At 42.5% G+C, this 23,031-nt stretch overlaps 2 protein-coding genes across 4 annotated transcripts in view; both read left to right on the forward strand.

Moving 5' to 3' along the window:
• The window catches only part of LOC310857514 (uncharacterized protein), a 28,499-nt gene extending 14,679 nt beyond the window's left edge, over positions 1-13,820 (forward strand). Inside the window, exons 5-6 of one of the 2 annotated variants that reach the window (XM_083763217.1) lie at positions 13,465-13,527; positions 13,784-13,820. In XM_083763217.1, coding sequence (XP_083619343.1) covers positions 13,465-13,527; positions 13,784-13,785 — 65 coding nt within the window. In that variant the 3' untranslated portion in view covers positions 13,786-13,820. Of the gene's footprint in view, positions 1-13,464; positions 13,528-13,783 lie in introns of those variants that run through there. The other variant, XM_083763218.1, reaches the window with a different exon arrangement.
• A 1,758-nt stretch (positions 13,821-15,578) lies between these two features.
• On the forward strand, positions 15,579-22,471 carry rlig1 (RNA 5'-phosphate and 3'-OH ligase 1; the record flags this gene model as incomplete). 2 transcript variants are annotated; one of them, XM_083763823.1, is made up of 7 exons in its annotated part: positions 15,579-15,754; positions 17,032-17,140; positions 17,717-17,812; positions 17,914-18,030; positions 20,890-21,087; positions 21,226-21,395; positions 22,277-22,471. In XM_083763823.1, exons 1-7 carry the CDS (start codon positions 15,659-15,661, stop codon positions 22,469-22,471), a joined length of 981 nt encoding a protein of 326 aa, XP_083619949.1. In that variant the 5' UTR covers positions 15,579-15,658. The 2 variants fall into 2 exon arrangements, with proteins under 2 accessions (XP_083619949.1, XP_083619948.1); XM_083763822.1 differs by having other exon boundaries at positions 15,581-15,754; positions 17,023-17,140.
• Positions 22,472-23,031: the final 560 nt, after the last annotated feature.

The following is a 23,031-nucleotide window of genomic DNA, read 5'->3' on the forward strand; positions in this document are numbered from 1 at the left end:
GGCTAGCACTCTCAATATCACGTGACACTGATCATCCCCTGTATCGCTTCTTCAACCTCATGCCATCAGGACAAAGATACAGAACCTTACCCTGGAAAAAGGTTCGTCCCATCAGCCATCGCGGCATTAAACAAACTGCCCCGCCGATAGGAGGGTTTATGTACACAGTGGGGAACTCATGTTTTTGTATTTTTGTCTTAGTGTAATGTTTTTCTGTACTATGTGCTACTTTTGTTGTTGGTGTTGAACAGACCTGTGAAGATGAATATCCTTCGGGACAATAAAGATTATTATTAATGCTTATAGTGGCATTTAAAAAAAAAATCTAAAATAGCAGATGTACGGTACAAGCTTGCAGCCCAGACCGAAGTGATGCGCTGTGAGCTTGTATATCTGCTATTTTTAAATAGTCAACTTAAAAAAGTTAAAATTTTCTTTGAGTCGATTCCTTGATGCATTCATATTTTTATAAATATGAAGAAAAAAATGCATTTCTCAAATATTTTCTTAATCTAAAACCTTATTCGGAATATAACCATACAACATATAGTATGTTTGAGCAATAAATGGAAAACAGTTTATTTTTGTATTATAAATAAATAAATGTGATCATAGATTTTCCATTAAGCTGCGTGTTCTTTTGTCATCAGGGTTTGGTTTGTCCAACATACTGTACTATGTTTGAGCAATAAATGGAAAACAGGTGGCAGTGCCAGTTTATTCTATTGTGAATGCCATATACTCAGACTTTATCCATCCTACCTGACTAGTGTAAGTCCTGCTGTAGTTGATTCTCCAGTCGCAGAGTCCACTGCCTTCACCTTAACATGAAATTGAGTTTAGTGCTGATGTCAAATGGGTTAACACTTAAAGGAACACTAATGCTCATTATAAAATGGCACAATTTCCATCTACATACTCTGCATCTCATTTGGTCGGCTATGGACATTTCAGAAACCTGCCTACTACTAGTGCCAAAACTACTAGTACCAATGATGTACTCGATGGGGAATCTAAGCTAATACAAACTATACAGTCTTTCTCTTCCTGGAAATTGTGCATGCTGAAATAGAAGCAATTGTTCTTGCATAAATAAATAAACAAACAAATAAAATGTTTGTTTTAAATCACCAAACCTGCCTACCGATAATGTCACTGGTTGGCAGGTTTCTGAACTGTCCACAGCCCTCCTCTGAGACAATAGATAGAAATGGTGGCATCTTTTAATGAGCAGTTCTAAACAAATTAATAGTTTAATGTTTTCTTTTTACATGTTCGTCTACGCTATATACTGTCATGTCCAAAATAGGAACACCAGGTTGAAACTTTGAAAGTGGTTAAACTAGCATGATGTAAAGACAGTGGACAGTGAACTCACTTGGAAGGTAACAACATCAAATGCAGGGAGATCTTTCGTCATAAACAAGAAGCCGTCTATCAAGGAGAAATCGGTACTCCCCACAACTTCATACCTAATGGCAGGATTCACACCCTGAAAGAAGCATGGTGGCATTAATCAAGTGGTTGTGTCAATGAACAGAACACAACTAGATTTCTCCCAAGGGTGAAGTTCTCATTCATCACACGACACGCGTTGCAAACCTGCTCAACTGTAGTAGATGACCGTCCATCCGCTTCCCCCCAATTACCGTACACCTCTGTGCAGCAGCTAAATGTGCAGTTTGGTAATGGAACCCCAAATGAATTACTATAGAATCCAGAAACAAGATAATAATGGCTCTGGTCTGGCTATGGCTCTGGTCTATACTATAGGTCCAGTAGTATGTTCCTACTTCCTAGGTATCCGATGGTAATTCCGACGGAGCATTAAAGGCTCATACATAGTCTGGATTTACGGTGGTTAGGTGACCACCGAACTACAACATGACATCACGAGCCACGGTGAAGAGCAAACCACCGCCACCGCTCCAGCCCATCTCTCTGTTTTTACTCACCACCGCTCAATGTTATTTCAGCTCCGGCGATCAGCTCACCACTGGAGCGGTGGTCACCTCATTACCGAAAATCCAGACTATGAATAGGCCTTAAGGCCTACCGGTATTCAAAGTCTCGATTTTCGGTGGTGAGCTGACCACCGGAGCTGAAATAACGTTGAGCGGTGGTGAGTAAAAACAGAGAAGGGCTGGAGCGGTGGTGCATGGTGGTTTGCTCTTCACAGCGGCTCGTGACGTCATGTTGTAGTTCGGTGTTCACCTAACCACCGAGAATCCAGACTATGTATGAGCCTTTAGTCCAACATGGAGGCATGCGAGAACAACGGTCGGACTATCACTCGAACATGCGCTGCTCCTGTGCTTGCGGTTATGGTTAAGTTACCGGTAAGTGCTTTACAGAGTCGAACGTAATAGACGCAGAAAGCGCTAAGCAACGGAGGGTGAGAGAAATTTCTCGCTTACAGTCCGTCCCTTACGTCGTCCGTCTGGGAACGATCCCCAACTCGACACAACGCAAGCAGCGTTCCTCGACGCAAGCAGAGAAAAGTACCCCTGACGACCTTTGGCAGCAGAGAGCAATGCTTTTCCTCCTCTGATCCTAAACTCCCTCTTTCTAACCACTTTGCCAGCGAAAATAATGCTATCTGTGTTTTGTTTTGGTGACAAGCTAGCTTGCCAGATTATTTGAGTGAAACAAGGGGTTTGAGGTAGGTTGTCGGTCTAATGACTGTCGGACCAATAGTAGTGTCGGATATACAAGCTCGTACAGCTTTGTCTGCTATTTTTGCAGACTGTTTGTTCACCCCAGAACACAAAAAAAACCTGTTTCTACTCTGTTGTATTTTACCCCGTCATAGTCAGCATCCTTAGCCTGAATCCTGAGAGGCACGTTGTCATCGTTTGGATCCAGAGCCATGGTGCCCACTCCCAGGACTAAACCGCTGTATTGTGCTTTCTCAAACCACGGAGGGTTGAGATTGAGAGTCACAGTCCGAACGTTGATGGTGACCGATGTGGTGGCCAATTGAAAGACGTTGACCTTCTGTCTAGCCTGGAATTGAAAGAGTTTAGTGCTCAAATCATGTGCATTTTCTTCATGAGTAAATCCACACGATAAAATAATGCTTAGTTAATTTACACTCCTAAGTGTCCCGCAACAAAAATAGCCGATCTACAAGCTCACAACGTGTCACACTGCTACCTGTTGTGAGCTTGTGGATCTGCTATGTTTGCGCACAACACAGTAATTTATGTACATTTTGTATTATTTGTGGTTGGATTAAATTAACTTGATATAATGCTTAGCGGCACGGGTCATTGCCATGCTGGCTTGTGTTTTTTTTGGTCAAAATCCAGTTTTTGCCACGGACATGAATAGTTATTAACCCTGAATGTACAGGTCTGTAACTCTGAGTGTACAATGGAACCAACGGGTCCATTTGGTTCCATTTGTAAGATTATGAGTGTGTAAGAATTTTTTTTATAGAATTTGCCATGGCCGAGGCCAAGTCTTGTCACGGACTATACACATTTATGACCCCTGCTTAGTGGAGATGAGACAGGCTGGTGCAGGGTCGGATCGACCATATGGGCACTTTGTGCATTATTGTTATGATCTAAAAGATGAGTCAAAATGAGTGCTTTACAGTTGTGAGAATGCAGCTGAAAGTGCAATTGTGTGTAAAGCAGCCACAATGCGCTATTGCGATTGGCTGTTCAAGGTGGGCAAGGTGTGAGGTCAGGTGACAGGTGGAGAAGTGATTCTGGTGGAATGAAAGATGTGCGTCCACCATCCAGTATATATCAAATACAATAAAAAATTATGTATTAGTTACTGCCTGGCTTTCACTCTGGGGGCGGGGAAGGCGGCCGGGAATATGCCAAAATGACCACATAAAACAACCAAAAAAGCACACATGTACAGGTCCGCGCGTGCATGTGCAGGGGTGTTCCTTCGAGCTTCAGTGCCGAGGGGCCCTCGGCTCGGAGGTGCTAATCCAGCTCTGGTGAATGCATGTATAACGGAGGCCATGGTATCGTATTTTTACCAACACAGTCAGTTGAATTGGGCCTTCAACGTTTGCCACTCTCGTCATTGTTATGTGTCCACTGTTGGCATCCATTCGAAACAGGCCGTCTTCATTTCCTGGACAATACCAGTTGTTACAAGACCATACCATACCACCTTTATTTATATAGCACATTTAAAAACAACAACGTTGTACCACGTTGTGCTTTACAGTACTTCATTCAAAACAACATACACAGTTTCACATTAAAAATCAGAAAACATCTCATACTGTGCTTGGAAATGCCAAGGAACATAGGTAAGTCTTGAGGTGTGATTTAAACACCTGGAGGGTGTTACTCTGCAGTGTGGAAAAACTGAAATTAGCTAGCTAGCAGCAACATACCACTTAGAATGTTGTACTGTATCTCTTCATTTATCCCAAAGTCGCCATCAATGGCATAAACCGGTCCTGGTTCCAGAGGCAATGGACCTTCCTGCAAAGAGAATGAGACTGTGGTCAATGCCATCTACAGATGATTACTGTTCCTCTCAATCTGTTTAGTCAATGGCATATTATTATTACTACATCAGCAGCAGCAGTCTTATCTCCATATTTCATTGTAAAATACAAAAATAAATAATAGTCAATAGGGACTCCGAATCCCCGTACCTAAACAGTAGATCCAAAACGACAGGTGGTAGCTGGGGTGGAGGTGGGTGAGCAGCAGGTTTGTATACAGTGGCACGCTGATACAGCAGCAGCAAGCAAGGAAGCAGGCAGAGGAATGCAAACCTCCGGATTAAAGTAGCCGGTATGAAGATGGTGTGAGTGTGTGATTGGCTGAGTGAATCATGTGAATGAAAGCGTGATGCTGAGGCGGCCCAATTAAAGGCCGGCAGCAACTGCACTGAGGTTCCCTGATTGAACAAATATTTCTGAAAGTGATCCATTTTGCGGGACAGGAATGTTACCTCCTGTTGGGTTAAGTTGACATGTCCGGTGTAGCCTGTCCCTACACACATTGTGCCCCACTCATCAGTGTACCGGGTACACGGCTGGAACCACGGAGGCCGGTTGTCAACATCCACCATGGTGACCTGGATGGTGGCTGTGGCTGTGAATGAAGGTTCAACTGGTGGAGATACTGGAGCAGTATCCTAAAAAGGAAAATAATAATAAGGAAGTAAATGAGATGGGATTTCTCTTTTGTTTTAGTTTCTTTTGGGGGCTGAATAACATTTTAGTCATTTATTGAATAAAGGAAGTAAGTGAGCCCAGTGTCGATGACATCAGAGACACTGCAGGGCTCACTGCTAAAATCTAAAACCACATATTTACACACATAAAGACCCCCAGTAAAGTGTTCTAAATCTTCTAAACCTCATTAACATATTATTTTTTTGCAAAAAGGTTGAAGTTTCACTTTAAGATACAGAATCTCAATAAATAATAATAATAGCATAATAATAATAATAATAATAATAGCCTAATAGCCTAATAATAAGCATCTTAAAGCTCCAGTTGACCATGTTGGCAAAAAATGTGCAAAGAATAATCCAGGCTCCTCTGGCCTGAGAATGATAGAGTCAAGAAGACCCAGTGGGGCAGCAGTGGTTCAGAGGTAGAGTGGTCAGAGCAGCCGGATGGCAACCACAAGGTTCCCAGTTCGAACCCGGGCTCCCCCAGAGATCGTGTCGAAGTGCATGACTCTGAAGAACCCGGGGCCTAATTGCTCCCGATGTGCAGGTTGGTACCTTGCATGGTTGGTTTCATGCATGGTTTCCGTCATCGGTGTATGAATGGGTGAATGTAATGCAAGTGCTATATAAATGCACCATTTACCTGCAGTATAACTGCAGGTGAGACAGAGTGGTCTGGGGAGTGGTCCCGTACTCACCTGAGCATACAACGTCAGGGTCGCTTGTTTGATCGTGTCATAGTCGAAGGTTTTATTGACAATAATGTTGGGACTGGTGAGTGATTGCATGGCAAATCCCTCCTGTGGAAATACAAATACAATACAAATCATTTTGAGATATTCCCAGTGCAGTGCAGTGGTTACACTATGAATTGAATATACAGTAGAATAAACAAACTGAGGTCTTACAGGTTCTGATATTAGACGGTAGTAGATTTGAGTGTTAAAGTCTCTATCCGTGGCTGTGTAGGTACCAACAACTGTGTCTTTAGGTAACAGCTTTAAAAAAAGTGGAGACAAGTAAACACTGTTACAACGTGATCTAGAGATGGATGGATAGATATAGTGATCCAAAGTACATTTGAAAACTGATGAACTCACTTCCGTGACGTCGAGATTGTACTGGCTTTGAGTAAAGACTGGAGGGTTATCATTCACATCAATCACCTCAACTATTATCGTTAGAGTTAGAGGAACCTGGAACAAAGAAGGTTGAAATTTCTAACTTTAAGGGTTCATTTTAGGAATGCAAATGATCAAATGAATGTATTAATTGATAACCTTATCGATAAATTAAACAGTTAGTTGATAAGCAGCACTCTTTTTTATTAAATCTCAGAATCTTAATTTCCCTCAATGTTTAACATAAAAATCTACATTTTGCTGATTATACAGAATGAATACAAAAGGCATATTATATTCCTTAATCAAATATTTATTTGAATAATCAACAAATCAGTGAAATTATATCCAATTACTTAATTAAACAATTTGATCCATGCATAAGTGCTTGATGGTGATTAAAATACTTCTTACCGGCTCGGTAACCTTACTGCATGAAACTTCAACAATGTGAATGTTTTCAATCTATAAAGAAAACAAGCACGTTAATTGCCAGGTTCGTTTCATTGCTTTAGATAACAGGTGTCTAATCACTTAATAGCAGCGGTATAGTCAAGAGACAAAATAATCTACTACACAGTGACATACATTGATCATTGGATGTGGTTAGCCTTAATTGAGAGATTGCCATGCTTACCTCATAGTCCAACACAGCTCTTGCTGTGAGATCAGTGCCAATGATCTCAAATAGATTCCCTGGGTTTGTAGTGAGACTCAGAGTCACGCCTTCCGTAATGGTGATCGCGATAACAACTTGTCCAATGGTGTTGTTCTCTGCTATTCTCGTGCTAGGACCGAGACCAGGAATGCTACATACTGAATACAGATACATATGGTTATACAGTGTAAATATTAATGTTATTATATTATCATTGAAATCGTAGAGTTTTTCCAATGATTTGGCGGCCTACTGTACTTGCAATGTGCTCACAGTCCACCAGTGGGTTCTAGCGCACAGGTTGGTAATCCCTGGCATAGACAGAATCAAACATAGGTGCTCACGAGTCATGACTCTCAAGGATGGCTTCTACTCAATCACCTCATAATATCATGATTATTGTCTCCACCAGGCCGAAGGCATGTGGGGAGAGTATGTTTTGCACTCCGTCCGTCCGCGTGCCCGTCCGTCCGTTTGTGTGTCCGTGTGTCCGTGAACAGCTAATCTCGGCCACCGTTAACCCGCTCGATGCCACATTTTGCACACACACTCCCTGGATGCCAACGATGAACCTCTGCCCCAAACTTTCCAGGACGGCCTGTTATAGCGCCACCAGGAGGCTGCTTTGTGCAAAACAAGTTTTTGCACAGTACACCTACAGATTTTGTCCAAACATCGCGCAAATTGCTACACAGTCTCTCTAGAGCCATTCAACGAAACGGGTCTTTCAGATTTCTCAGACTCTATCCTGATTGGTTAACATTGGCTTCCAAAGTTCACAGGAGTGCTCAGTTTCAAACAAAATGCTGCAAATCATGAACACATCGCGTGATTTCCGTGAAATTGTGCACCCACATTCCCACTAGGCCGAGGACGAAATGACACATGAACAATTTCAACTCAGCCTCAAGGTGGCGCTATAACTGGCCCAAAAGTGTTTTTACCTCTAACTGCACGGATCTGTGGATAACTTTGTATGCCAACTCCCTAGAGGCCAAGGAAAAACCTTTGCCTGGAATTTTTCACATCTGCTCTTTATAGCGCCACCAGGAGGCCGACATATGTAAAACACATTTTCTATTATTACGCCTTCACATTTTATCCAAATTTCACGCAAATCGGTACACATGATCTCCATAGTCATGTGATCAAGACAGGTTTTTTTATTTCTCATATTCCATCCTGATTGGCCACGATTGGCTCCTACACTTTTCAGGAGTAGCCCGCTTTGTACAAATCGCCACAACTCCTCAACGCAGCGTCCGATTGCGATGAAACTGTGCACGCATATTCCCACTAGGCTGAGGAAGAAATGCCACTTGACAGTTTTCAACAGCCTGATGGTGGCGCTACAACAAGCCAAGTCGCGTCATGCACTCGCACACACACACACACACACACACACACACAACCGGTCGATGCCAAATTTTGCACACACACTCCCTGGATGCCAACGATGAACCTCTGCCCCAAACTTTCCAGAACGGCCTGTTATAGCGCCACCAGGAGGCCGCTTTGTGCAAAACAAAAACATTGTACCTGCATCCCTCCAACACCAACCTCCAGCCCAAATCTTCCTCAACAGCCTGTTATAGCGCCACCATGAGGCCACAACCTGACCTGCCCTGGTGGAGACCTGTGCCGATTGGCACTTTATCTAGTTTATGTCTCATTCTGTGCTAAGTTAACAATGAGGAGAATGTCACATAATACTGGATGTAATTTCAATGCATCATATTCATAGCAACAGTCATAATGTCAAGCTACAGCCCTCATGGCCCAGGTTCAAACCACAGACTTTATACTTACGTTGGGCCTGCGTGGACCTGCGTTGGGCCTGCAAAAACACAATAAGAAAGCTCAGCCAAAACCCTGGATATATCCTTTCCATTGTTTCCGTCCAACCTGTCACCGATCAATGCAGTATGGAGTTAGGGCAGCCCTTATAACCATCCAGCAGTCATCCACATAGCAAAAGATAACAAATTGAAACCATCAGCATTTATTTAACTCACGACCATGATCACATGGTTTGGACTTTGGATTCATAAAATTATACAATCGAAAGTATACAATACGTTACAGATTACACAATATACATCAGATGGCTTTCCCTATTTGTACAGTGGAAGAATTTTTTTCAGAAAAGCACCTAATTTATAGATTACTTTTTGTTTTTCAGATTTTAGTAATGCAATTAATTTGAACATAGAAGGGTGGGTAAACAAATTAATTGGCAGGTATTTTTGCCTGAAATTTATTCATTCAACAAAACATGATACTTATTTCCAGTCCTTTATATCTACTGATGACCTTTGGGATTCTTGTGTTGTTTAGCCTAAGGTTGCAAATAGCCTGTCTATACTTACGGTTTTCACATAGAAGGTATTTTTCTAGTTTGAACTCTTGTTTGTATTCAAGTTCAACATAGATGTCACATGATGTCATACTATTGAGTTCACTTTGCCACTTTTGCAAAGAAAGCATGGCAACAAGGGGAATCAAAAAATATTTCTGGTCAGAATTACCTCATTTGTCAACATAGACAAGACTCTAGCTGGAACCCTAATTCAGCCCCCCTTGGCTATGCGTGCACCTGGTTCTCAAACATATCAATGAAAGACTAAGCTCCAAACCTATCGGCCTGGGGCCAATGACCCATCATTTTGCAACCCATTTTGATAGTCTAGGGTGGCCCTCTATGCCCTCGATCTGTACCTGCATACCTGACAAACTACCTCAAAAGGGTGAGCGACACCCACAGCCACACTACAAGAGGAAGCGAGAACAACGATCTGGTACTACCAGTAATGTATAAATACATTTCCTGTGGGAGCTAGTCACAACAGTGTGCAGACTATTTCTTCTTCTCCTGTACGGTATGTATCTTTTTGTTCAGCACCTGAACGTTTTTTATGTGCGTACTTTCCTTTGGATTCAGTTACTGACATGAAACAGACATGATCCTGACCATGAAACTGACATGAAACTGACATGAAACAGACATGATACTGACCATGATACTGACCATAATACTGGCATGATAATGACCACCATGATACTGGCATGATACTGACCATGACACTGACCATGAAACTGACATGAAACTGACCATGAAACTGACATGATACTGACCACGAAACTGACATGATACTGACCATGACACTGACCATGAAACTGCATGATACTGACCATGAAACTGACATATGATACTGACATGAAACTGACATGATACTGACCATGATACTGACCATAATACTGGCATGATACTGACATGATACTGACCATGAAACTGACATGATACTGACCATGAAACTGACATGATACTGACCATGAAACTGACCAGGAAACTGACATGATACTGACCATGACACTGACCATGAAACTGCATGATACATTACTGACCATGAAACTGACATATGATACTGACCATGAAACTGACGTGATAGCCTACTCAGCACGCCCACGTGGGTTCATATGGTTGAGGGGTGGGCTGACTATATGGGACCCAGGTGGGCTAACTATATGGGACCCATATGGAAATGTCAGTGGGCACCAGATAGTTCCCACTTGGGTTACCCGTGTGGGCTTTAAGTGGGTTCTAGCTGTGCCCTAGGTGGGCCCCAAACTTGGACATTTCTGTGGGGCTGACATGGGTCCCATATGGGTTCAAGCCGGTGGGCTGAACTATATGGGCCTCAAGTGGGCTTGGGCCACCGATTCTCATTGGATAATACATTTTTATACAGAAGAAATTATAGGTTCACAGTGCAACACCAGACCAAGAGATGCAGTCCACTCAGAGAGTGGGCAGGGTGTTTGGGCTTGATCCAGGCTAGGCTTGGGTGGGGTGTGGGGTGGGGTTGAGATCTTGCCTCCTGTTTAGGTGTGTGTTCTGTGATAGTGGGGCATAAAGCAGCTTAAACATTGGTTTCCTGCTTGCTTCCTCTTCCCATCTAATGCAACAGCCATCCCCTTGCTTGACTTTAGTTTTTGTTCAGATCCTGACGACTACACATTCATTTTATTATCAGAAATGATCAGAAAAACCATGGCAATGGACTGGCTCTTCGTGTTCTCACTGCTATTGTTTTTTGCAGTCAGTACACTGTCATTGCCATTGGACAGCGGAGACATTAAAGGTAGGATATTTTATGTGAGGAATAGATTTCACGGGAAAGATTCTCAGCAAAGATTTGCATGCAGCAAATAAGTCAATTTAAGACAAGTAAGGTCAGCAAGCATTGTTAGATTAGATATTTACATATTTGCTTGACAATATGAATTATATAAATTGTTAATTTGCTTGACAATATGAATTATATATATTGTTAATATGTCATCGTCAACATAGTCATATCATACTAATATTATGACAAAACAAAAAATATGATATTTTTGTCTTGTCCAGAAGTCACTGGGGTCTTCATATATCCTGAGCCCCCTCAGGATATATTTAATGCCAGTGCAGCTAAAGATGCATGCAGATCTCAGAATGCTGCCTTAGCGACCAAAGCTCAGATGGAAAGAGCACTTCAACATGGACTGGAGACATGCAAGTAGGCTAAGTGTGGTGGGGCAGCTAGACAGAGGAATATATAGCTCAAAATATGTATACAGTACACACATGCACACAAACGCACGCATGATTATTATGATGACAACAACTTCACATAATCTGCACTTTACATAATAGAGCATATATTGGCGATAATAATGTGGAAGAGTCGTGAGTGGGTTGCCATCTGCCTTTGATGGGTGTGTAGATGAAACTTTTGGTGAATCTCCCATGCCGTTTCCCTCTCAACCTTTATGCCAATTGTCACATAAATATAACATTGTTTGTTTTACTGTCCAAACAGATATGGCTGGATAGATGAACAGATTGCCGTCCTCCCATGTAGATTGGCTCATGATCAATGGTCTTTAGTGGTCTGGAACACACCACTAAACTATACATTTGCTGCATTCTGCTTCCAAGCATCAGGTATATTTATGAATCAAATCATTTCAAAATCAGTTTGACTCACTGTTACTGTATGTCATTGCTCTGTTTGGTTTAATTTAGAACACTACCAAGCAAAGTGGTTAAAACTCAGCGATTAAAAAAGGTTAACATTAACAACCTTGCATAAGAATTAAGAATACAAGAATACAAAACTCTCTTATTCATAGCAATGCTGCACAGTGCACATCCATGTCAAACACGGAAGAGGAAGCAATCAATCAGTGGGGGGGTTCTGTGACATTTCTGTTCCATATGAAGATGTGTTTGTTATGGTATCGGGTGGTATCCATATATGGAACTAACACCTATTGCTATATCATATACTATATGATATAGCAATAGGTGTTAGTTCCCTCATTCAGTTGCCATGATTTGGGAGTTGTTTCACTGGCAAATATCGGATAATTCAGTTGGTAGAGCCATATTGCTTTCGCCACCCCTGTTCTTGTATCAACAGACAGTCAACACTCAAGCTTTCTCCTTTTTACCTCACCACCTGCAGACTTAAAGCAAACACAGACGATGACCACCGACAGCGTACTGAGTCTGACCTCTAAGTCAACCACTACACTGCCAGCACAGGTACATGCTTCGACAGCAGTGTCTCCCCCGGCCAGTACAAAAATGAAGCCTGCAGCCTCAATACCATCAACAGCACCACCAGGCTGGAAGCTGCAGGCTCCTGTAACCGCAACCTCACCCCCCACACTGGCATCAAAACCGCCTACTGCAGCCACGTCATCCTCCATCTCTCCAACCTCACCTACAAGGACATCTGCTTCCCCCACCACGGCACCTCCTTTGCTTTCTCTCTCACCGCTGACCTCCATCCCTGCTCGTTTCTCCTCCTCCTCCTCCTCCTCCTCTTTGACTGTTCTTTCTTCCACCTCCTTGTCTCCATTCACTCCATCTCCTTCACCTCCAGTCGGCCGCAACCACACCCGAGGCTCAACGATGTTGCAGACTGTCAGCTTTGCCGACACCTCCCTGGGAGGTACAGTATGTGTTCATGTTGTCATGTGCTATATATCTGTTATTCATTCTGAATTATGTTATTCCTTATTTTAATGAATACATTTTCATTTTACCAATTTGTATGGTAGAGTATGTTCATACAATTATTAACTATAGCACATCTGCAGTGGTTGGAGGTAGTCTCTCTCAGTCTCCACTCTCCATATAGCCTGGCCCAGCCTGTGTGCTTTTTGGTCTAGAGGGGCGGGTGCCGGCCAAAACAGGTGGTGGATCCTATTCCTAGTTCACCAATCTGAGCGAATGCGAACGAATGCAAACGAAAATAAAAGCCCATGGGTACCGAGGCTACTCTTCCAATGAGACCTTTATATCCTAGTGTCGGGTAGTAGGACAATACTGTTTGATAATGTCAGTAAAGCTATTAGAAGCAGACGGCCATCCGATTTGGACACTATGATCTCAGAAAGTAAAAGACACATTTGATAGTTTATCTCCTATGAACAGCGTGTGCACTTTATTGTATTTTATTTTCTCAGGGGTACCTAGAGCACTCATCGTTCTTGCAGTAATACTCCAGGCACTGTGTGGTACTTCAAACTGTAAGTAATTATTCCCAATGTAAGATAGAAAATATGAAATGGTAACTGGATATACATGTAGGATCATCATATTAACAAAAAGAAGCATGTTTTGTTTTGTCTTTTTAAGTACTAGTGATTGCATTGAATTGTGCTGTGTGTGGCTGGCTAACCCCCAGATTAACCCATTAACCATATCCACAAAACCAAGCAAGTTCACATGTTTGAGCGTGCATTTCCTAAAACAACCTTCACTTTACCCCCACACATTTCTCAGAAATGCTGAAAAAAATTAATGCATCCGTTTCCTGTCGCTGCCTGCTGTGTGTGATCAAAAGGGCTGATTACTTCAGTTTCTTTGATTCTTTATACTAAAATACAAAACCTACAGTATGAAGGCAATCAGACAAGCAGCTATAGGTGCCAGGTGAACTGGTGGTTGGCTCTCGTATGTGGCCGGGACCTAATTAGCTTCTGTTAAGAAATTTCAGGTTCTTGTTTTTACAGGAATTATTGCAATTTTATTTCACGAGCCGCACTCTGCTGTGTGTGTGTGTGTGTACGTGTGTGTGTGTGTGTGTGTGTGTGTGTGTGTGTGTGTGTGTGTGTGTGTGTGTGTGTGTGTGTGTGTGTGTGTGTGTGTGTGTGTGCGCGTGCGCGTGTGCGTATGCGTGCGTGTTTTAAAGGAAGAATCTGTTTTCCTACCCTGGTCTCGGAGACAGCAGAAGGATGAAACAGAGACGTCATCACCGCCTTTGAATTCTTTCAGACAACAAAATAAACTCTTAGAAGGATGAAACAGAGACGTCATCACCGCCTTTGAATTCTTTCAGACAACAAAATAAACTCTTCATAGTAGAAGGATGAAACAGAGACGTCATCACCGCCTTTGAATTCTTTCAGACAACAAAATAAACTCTTCATAGTAGCTCTAGTGTTCACTCAATGGGCTAAATGGGTCTACTCTGTACTGAATGTTTATTTTTACTTTGGAAATAATTGTACATACAATAGGCTACATGGCTTAACCTGCCTTCATCGGTTTTGGGGATGCTTTGATTCCATTTACGTGTGTTATTGTTAATGTGCCTGTGTGTGTGGTTGTGGGTTGTAGGCCTAAGTGTGTGGCCTAAGTGTGTGTGTGTGTTTGTGTGTGTGTGTGTGTTTGTGTGTGTCACTTTCTTTGATATTTTGAATATTTTGAATTGAATGTACTCAATTTTCAGTTAATAAATTGTATAGCCTACTTTTTTTTTTGGGTGTGATATATCCTGTTCCATTGTAAAAACGAATACCGCTATTTCGGTGCTTGTATTTGTAAGTAATGTTTTTTAAAGGGTGGCGCTGAGGTGCTCTTGGGAGGAGGCAAGAGCACTAATCCTACCCATGATACTGACATGATACTGACACTGAGCATGAAACTGACCATGATGAAACTGACATACTGACCATGAAACTGACCTGATACTGACACTGACCATGAAACTAATACTGACCAGTATTAGTATTAGGTGGCCGAACGGTTTGCGGAGCGGTCTTGATATCGGAAGGTCGCTAGTTCGTATCCCCAGACCGGCACGTTAAAATTACCACCGCTGAAGTGCCCTTGAGCAAGGCATTGAACCCCTACCATGAAATGTTCTATGAGCAGGGCCTGGCTGTAAACAAGTTATTGAGCTTAGTCCAGTTACCCTGGGTAAATATAGTAACTTTGCTTTGCTCATATGGTGCACTGCTTACATGATACTGACATGATACACATTTTTGATTAATTAAAGTATTTAATTTAAATACTTTAGACAGAAATGTAAACAGCCCTGTGGTACTGTACAGTAAGACGGCTAAAATTATAACAAAACAGTTTTGAGGGATTGATTGATTGAATACTTTATTAACAGCAGGGGAAAAAAGCACAAGAAAGTATACAGTTCAATACAAGCTTACAAGGTCTGCTAAACATAGCTCGAAAAAGGTAAAACACTACAATGCCCATAATTCTCATTAACAACGCATGCGCACAGAGCTGAGCAGTCATCCTAGTTTCCGCACATGGAGCGAGCAGCAGATTCCAATCAAAACAAACGGTCAATTTTCGAATTGAAATTCGAACGTACTGGTCTGCTCGTTCTTTTATTGAATACAAAACAAATATATGACAATGCCACGTCTCGGTTCCGTCCAGGAGAAAATACCGTGTGTTTTCCAGACTGAGGTGAAAGAAGAACAGTCCAGAAAACGCGACTGCCAGGTTTGTGCGTACAGCAGCGAAATAGCAGCCATTGATCAGTGCATCTTTCTAGTAGGAATCGGATTGGAGCTTTAAGCACGATGACAACCGAAATAGCATTACAAATCGTATATTAAAACGCGTCCAAATTAGTTTTTGGATTGGTTTGTGCACTGCCATAACCATTAGTATTTGGTTTGAGGTTAAATCAAATGACTATACTCTTTAGGGCAGGCAGGCACAATGCCATCTAGCCCCTCTCGGAACCCTACATAAAGCTTTTCAGAAACTTCAGTAGCATTGGGTTCTGCTTGGAGGGCTAAATGCCATCCTAGTCTAGCCCCATATGTGCCCTCTCCCTACGCTCATTCTGTAGCTCCGAGATGAGGTCACAGTACACAGTACAGTCAGTATTGCATCCCAGGACTCCTGAAGGGTGACTGACAACTGTGACATGATGGTCCTTTCTCAATTTAGTGAGTCTAAAGCCCAAACCAGGGTCGGGTTGGGAGTCTTGGGACAAAACAGTTTATAAGGTCAACCACACCAATGCAACTGATTGAGTTGCATTGGTGTGGTCTACCTTAAAAAACGTTTTGTCCCAACCCAACCATTTGGTGTGGTTTGGGCTTAAGGATGCAGGATGCAGCCTATTTGCATCACTGCAGTTGGGTACCAAATGGAGTCTGGACCCCTCTGAATATTTTCGCCTTTATTTCATATTTGTATAGAGGGACAGACAATAGGCTGACAGGAAATGGGGGAGAGAGATGGGGCAGTGACATGCAGCAAAAGCCGTCGGGATCGGTAGTCGAACTTGTGGCACACTGCCAGACTCTGACTACCGGCCAAGGTGCCTGGACCGCTGAGCCACGGCCCAGGGCCAGGCCTGAATATTCATTTTTAGGATAATGTGAGGATCTTTCAGTATCGATTGGGTCATTGGGTTTGAGTACCCAGCACCCACTCCCCGGTTATGATAATATCAAGTGGGGCCTGTGTGGCCTAAATGCAAAACAAACTGGGGGTCCTTCAAAATTAAAAAGGTTCAGCATGTCAACTATGTGTGTTACGTCTGTGAACTTGCCTCGGCTGATTGCATGATCTTGTTGCGATCAGTTATGCGGTGCAGACATTTATGAGACAGTCAAGTTGTCTGTTTCTTAGTTCCACTACATTCTTTGTGGACATGCAAAATGAAAGAGATGGTCAGTTAAAATGTAGTGATGACTGATGACACATCATGCCTTAAATGAATGCAGTTCATTATTGGTCTGTCTCCTCCTCAGCCATTTCAGGTTGTTGCAACTGAAAATGTGAATCCTGTAGCACTGGAAGCTCACATTGACTGTGCACTTGCCACAGAAAAACTGGATGGCACGTGCTGTTATGTTTCAGATTATAAAGGTGAGTTGTTTTTTAAACGACATAATTAACTGTTTGAATTTTGTTGACTGGAGTTGAGTCCCCACAAAGTCTGTAATTGGTCGGTCCCCTCCATTTTTGAAGGGCTCTAGCCCCTCCTATACACAGGTTTAATGTTTGTCTTTAGTTCAATGTTTGTCTTGACAATGAGGGGAAAATGTACGTCATAATGTGCCATTTATGTCATATTGTCTCTTTATTGTTAATTTAATATATTAGCGCCCCTCACTTCACACAGGTGTGATTTTTCCTTCTACACATCACTTTGCTGATCTAGTTGTTCACAGCGCATTGTGAGCTTGTAGATCTGCTATTTCCACCTAATGTTTGCCTATTATGACATGCCCAGAATTGTGTCTGTATAAAAACACTGTAATCTGTAAAAAATGTAGGACAGATTTACCAAAGGTGCCATACGCATTTAATTTTCTGTTTCAAGTATATAGCCTGTACTAGGGCTAGTGTTACATTTTTCCAGATCATATCTAACTTGAAAGAGAAGTTTGAAGTGAAATGAAATGAAATATAATTGAAATTGACATGTTTTTCTGTCTCTAGGTCGACCTTACCTCTGGGCTCGACTAGACAGAAAGCCCAACAAACAAGCAGACAAGAGGTTCAAAAAGCATCAACATTCTCACAAGGGCTCTAAAGGTAATGGCAAATTAAATTAAGTTCTCTAATGGTTCTGGACCGGACCGTTTGTACGTAAGGTGGACGGCAGATAACTCTAATCCTGTGTTGGTTCTTTATAGGTTTCACATGGAACTTGGAGGAGGATTTTAAGACGGTTCCGGCAACATGGATCCCAGCTCACAGGGTCAAACATCACAACGGACACCCTCTGCCCGATGAACATGGACACACGCCAGGTCAGTCCTTCAATGCGTCAGGAAGAAAACCAACCCATTTACTAGTCCTGGGACACCTATACGCTGTTATACCTTTCAAGCCGGGAACACCTCTGTGTGTAGTTGTTGCTATATACAGTTTATTCATTCATTAATGGGTTCAAGCTGAAATCCAGGACTTATTTTAATGAATGGAAAAATATTCTATTAAGGGGGAGGTGATAAACGGACATATTGAGCCTACGACACACAGTATGGCATCCCCCTTGTATCCACCTTCACATTCAGTAGATCCCATGGTTTCTTGTGGCCATATGTAAACTACAAATTAGGACTATAGTCCTAGTAGGAGTAGGACTATAGTAAATAACAATAAAGAAATCGTCGTAAACTTTTGTAAAAGAAAAAATACATATTTAGCCACTTCGAATCCCCCCTGTAAAAATGGCAAAAATGAAAAAAGTTTAACACTTTTACTTTCTCTAATAAAAATGATTCACACCTGTGTGAAGTGAAGGGCGATCTTATCATCGTACATCATCATCTCATTCCGGCCAATCGGAATTTGCGTTCTCACCTTTGTCTTCAATGTTTGTGTTACGCAATGTTTGTGTTTACACGAACACTCAAAATTGTCCATTCATTGTCTCCACCAGGCCGAAGGCATGGGGGGAGAGTATGTTTTGCACTCCGTCCGTCCGTGTGTCCGTCCGTGTGTGTGTCCGTGTGTGTGTCCGTGAGCAGCTAATCTCCGGCACCGTTAACCCGGTCGATGCCAAATTTTGCACACACACACTCCCTGGATGCCAACGATGAACCTCTGCCCCAAAATTTCCAGAATGGCCTGTTATAGCGCCACCAGGAGGCCGCTTTGTGCAAAACAAGTTTTTGCACAGTACACCTACAGATTTTGTCCAAACATCGCGCAAATTGGTACACAGTCTCTCTAGTTCACATCTGGCTTTTAGAGCGCCACCAGGAGGCCGACTTTTGTAAAACACATTTTTGGATATTACTCCTCCGGATTTTGTCCAAATATCCCGCAAATCGTTACACAGTATCTCCATAGTCATGTGCTCAAGACGGATGTGTCTGATATTTCATATTCCATCCTAATTGGCTAACATTGGCTTTCAAATTTTGCAGGATTGGCCTGTTTTGAACAAAAAGCCTCAAATCATGAACGCAGCGTGCAATTTGACGTGAAATCTTTCACGCACTTTCCTACTAGGCTGAGGAATATAGCCCACCCATTTCACATTGGCCTGTTATAGCGCCACCAACAGGTGGATTGTGCATGCGTGCGATCAACACGGATCTGCACCATTTCCCATATTCCATCCTGATTGGCAAAGATTGGAACAAACAAACAAAAAACATGTTTATATTACTCCTAAACATTCCTATCCTCCTGGTGGAGACCTGTGCCCAGAAGGGCACTTTTTCACGTTGTCAATGAGATTTAATGTTTGTGTTTAGGACAAAGTTTGTGTTAGCACAAGCTGAACGTAGGAGGTGCTAGTATCGGCCCTCAACAACCTAAAACATGAACCTTGGTTGGAAAAACAAAACAATGTTGTCCTTTAACCAATCGATATGGTAGAGTAGGTTATTACAGTATAAATGCAGTGGTTGGCTGAGGCTCCTTAATCTTCTGTGGAGAGATTTAGACTGTGCCTGGTAGGACACCTACTGGTTAACAAGGTTATACAGTTGCACTGCATCAGACTGTAGATAGATACTTGTGCAGCCATATTTACATCATTGCAATTACCCCTCTCTGCTGGGAGAGGGAGACAATGTACATAAGACTTAGTTATGGATTAGGTTTTCTTTATTGGAAACAGGGCAGTGGAGAGATGGGAAGGTGAGGGCATCACGAGGGGATCATGACATGGTTGACGTGGTCATCGGTGCTTACTATCTGTATCGCTCGTGTGTCCTGCTCAGTGTGAGACGATTCCATTTTATTGTGCTTTTTTACAGCAGCTTTCTTTTTAAAACCCATTTTGACCTGAGATCAGATTCTAAAAATGTCTTTTACATCCTGACAGTTTTCTGAAAAAGTTATGTTTCTATGTCCGTGGTTCTTTGATTTTTCAAAAATAGCAGACCTACAAGCTCGTAGCGCGCCACTCGGTGGCGCGCTATGAGCTTGTAGATCTGCTATTTTTCAATAGCTAAAGTATAACACCAAAAGGGGTTCCCCCCAAAATGGGTTAAATATAGCATGTGCACATTGTAGTCCCGTGTAGTCTCTCTCTATTGCTTTTGGATACATTTTTATTTTATGTGATATTGATAGATACATGTAGATATTGTTTGAGGCGTGATAGCACCGTGATAGCCCCTCCTTTGTGCAGCTTTTGGTGGACAAAAACGTTGTCCTCTTACACAAACATACAATTCCATTGACAATGAATGGACAATTTTGAGTGTTTGTGTAAACATCAAAACCTGTACACTCAATACACACTCCATAGTATGGCCAAACCTCATCAAACCCTGTGCGCTGCCACCCTTAGATCTCCATATATGGAGCTGACCTGTTCTGACAATCCATATGTTGAATTTGTTGATCTGACCTCATCAAACCCTCTACACTCAAGACACGCTCCATATATGGCCAGTACATGATTCATTCCTGCCTTTCTTTTCTTTAACCACTTAATCCAACAGAGTTTAACAGAGTCCAAAAGGGGTCTACAGTACACTAGGCCCCTTCATTTTACCCCCATGTAGACTAAATATCTTCATTGAAAATGTTGCCCCAGAATGAGGATGCTAGAGTTTATGTGGTCTAAAACAAAGCCGTTCTGTTGCCTGTTGAAAGCCTCACACTGCGTCTCTGGTCTGGACTGATGGATGGTTGCGGTCTAGGTTGGGTTCCAGTAGAGAAAGACAACAAACAGTACTGCTGGCATTCCTCTGTAGTGGACTATGACGCTGGCGTAGCGGTGGTTCTGAGGCCCAGCGCTGAGACTGAAGACGTGTTGGAGATCGCTTTGGTTCCACTGGCCGATCTGCTGGAACAGACACTGGAGCTGATTGGAACCAACATCAATGGGAACCCCTATGGTAAGTGTGGTTCTCAAAGTGGGGTCCGGGGACCGCCAGGGGTCTTGTATGTGTGTGCATGCATCTATTCTATACCAGAGTTACTTTCCGAATTGCGTAAATTAACAATATCCCCCCCCCCCCCCTCCCCTCTGAGAGGAATGGGAAGTAAGAAGCAGCCCATCCATGTCCTGGTGTCCCATGGAAGTGTGCGTGTGAGAAACCCTCCGACGGTGGACTTCCATCAGTTGTGTTCGTGGTTCCAGAACAGTCCAGATGGCGGTGTGGAGGGCATCGTGTGGCACTGTAACAATGGCACTATGGTCAAGGTATGCCTGCTGCTGGCGCTCCTGTTTTGGGCATGTTATTATCCCATTCTGACCTGAGATCAGATTACATCCTGACAGTTTTCTGAAAAAGCTATGTTTCTATGTCAGTCGTTCTTCGATTTTTCAAAAATAGCAGACCTACAAGCTCGTGGCGCGCTATGAGCTTGTAGATCTGCTTTTTTCAATAGCTAAAGCATAACATAATGCTAACACCAAAATGGGTTATAGGAGATGTTTTGAAGTAGTGAACATTTACAATATCTACAGCAACTTCTCACTGTTTGTCTGTATATACTGTAGGGCAGGGTTCCCTCAATTAGTTTTCCCCAAGGGCCAAATTATGTCTAGGGTACCAAGCCGAGGGCCACAACATTCGGCGTGGATATAGTCGAGAGAAAGTTATGCCATAGCGATACATTTGATCATAAAAGACATGAAAAAACTAATGATAATAGTGCAACGTTCTTCTCCCCCAAGTTGTCTTGCCTTTTAATAGTTATCCTTTCCTTGTTGAGCTGTGTAACTGTTATGAGAAAACATGACAATAGACATCACTAAAATGTTGTGATTATTATTATTACCCAGCACTAGATTAAGGAAAGGATATGCTATAAAAATAATTTAATGTGAGGTCTGGCTGAATCTTGCAACTATGATCTCTGTGGTTTAGGGTAGAACAGAACGCAGAGAAAACTATTTTCTCAAGCTGTCGATTGTTGCCAAATATTAGTTTTTATTGACTACCGTGCCATTTCAAATGTTGTACATGGCTGACTCCCATTGGATTAGTATTACCCCAATCGACCATGTCTGTAATTTGGTCTGTAATAATTACAGGCCAAATTACCTACCAAACGGGTATTTTTGTCTGACCATTCTAGGTTCATCGACACCACCTGGGCATCAGGTGGCCAGATGAGAACACGTCCCTGGGAAGCAGGCCTCTGGTCATTCACGTTGAAGAAGGGACAGTGGAGGAATACGACGTCGGCACCAATAAGGACCTGTTCACGTCCTTCTCCAGGCTGAACGGACAGCGCTTCAGCCGACTGCTGGACGTTCACTTTGACTCGTAACTCCAGTCAGACTTTGAGAGCCCCCCCCCCCTCGACAGAAAAAGCTGCGTTTTACGTAATTTCCGAGTTTTTGCTGGTGGATGGAAAAGAAGCGGAGGAGAGCGTTTCCGGGAATCTGTCCGTCGCGGTGCTTCTTTTCCATCCACCAGCTGTCTAAAAACTCGGAAATGAGCTTCTTCTGTCCACGGCTGTCCGCTAAAGTGTGCCCAGAGACACACACACACACACAAAAAGGCTGGCAACATTCCTTTTCCTTAAAGCCTCCAAGCTGCTGTGAAGTATACGGATTGTGTTGACATGGTTGGGATTTGAACATTCGCCAATTCCTCTTTGACTTTAATTGCCATACCTGGTTTTGCCATTAATTATCCCTTTGGACCAGGTTGAAGGTTTCAATTAAATCTTTAAACTCGACTACTGTTAGACAAATATATGCTCTGTTCCATTCTATAGATAGGCGTATAATTTAATTACCCAGTAACATCAGAATGAAGTGAAGGGTCAAGACTGTATTCAATTTGGTAAGTTGCAAGTGTTTATAGTGATGGTGTCAACTGACA

This window comes from Protomyctophum parallelum, assembly GCF_964188405.1.
Source record: "Protomyctophum parallelum genome assembly, chromosome: 4".
Taxonomy (NCBI): Eukaryota; Metazoa; Chordata; class Actinopteri; order Myctophiformes; family Myctophidae; genus Protomyctophum; species Protomyctophum parallelum.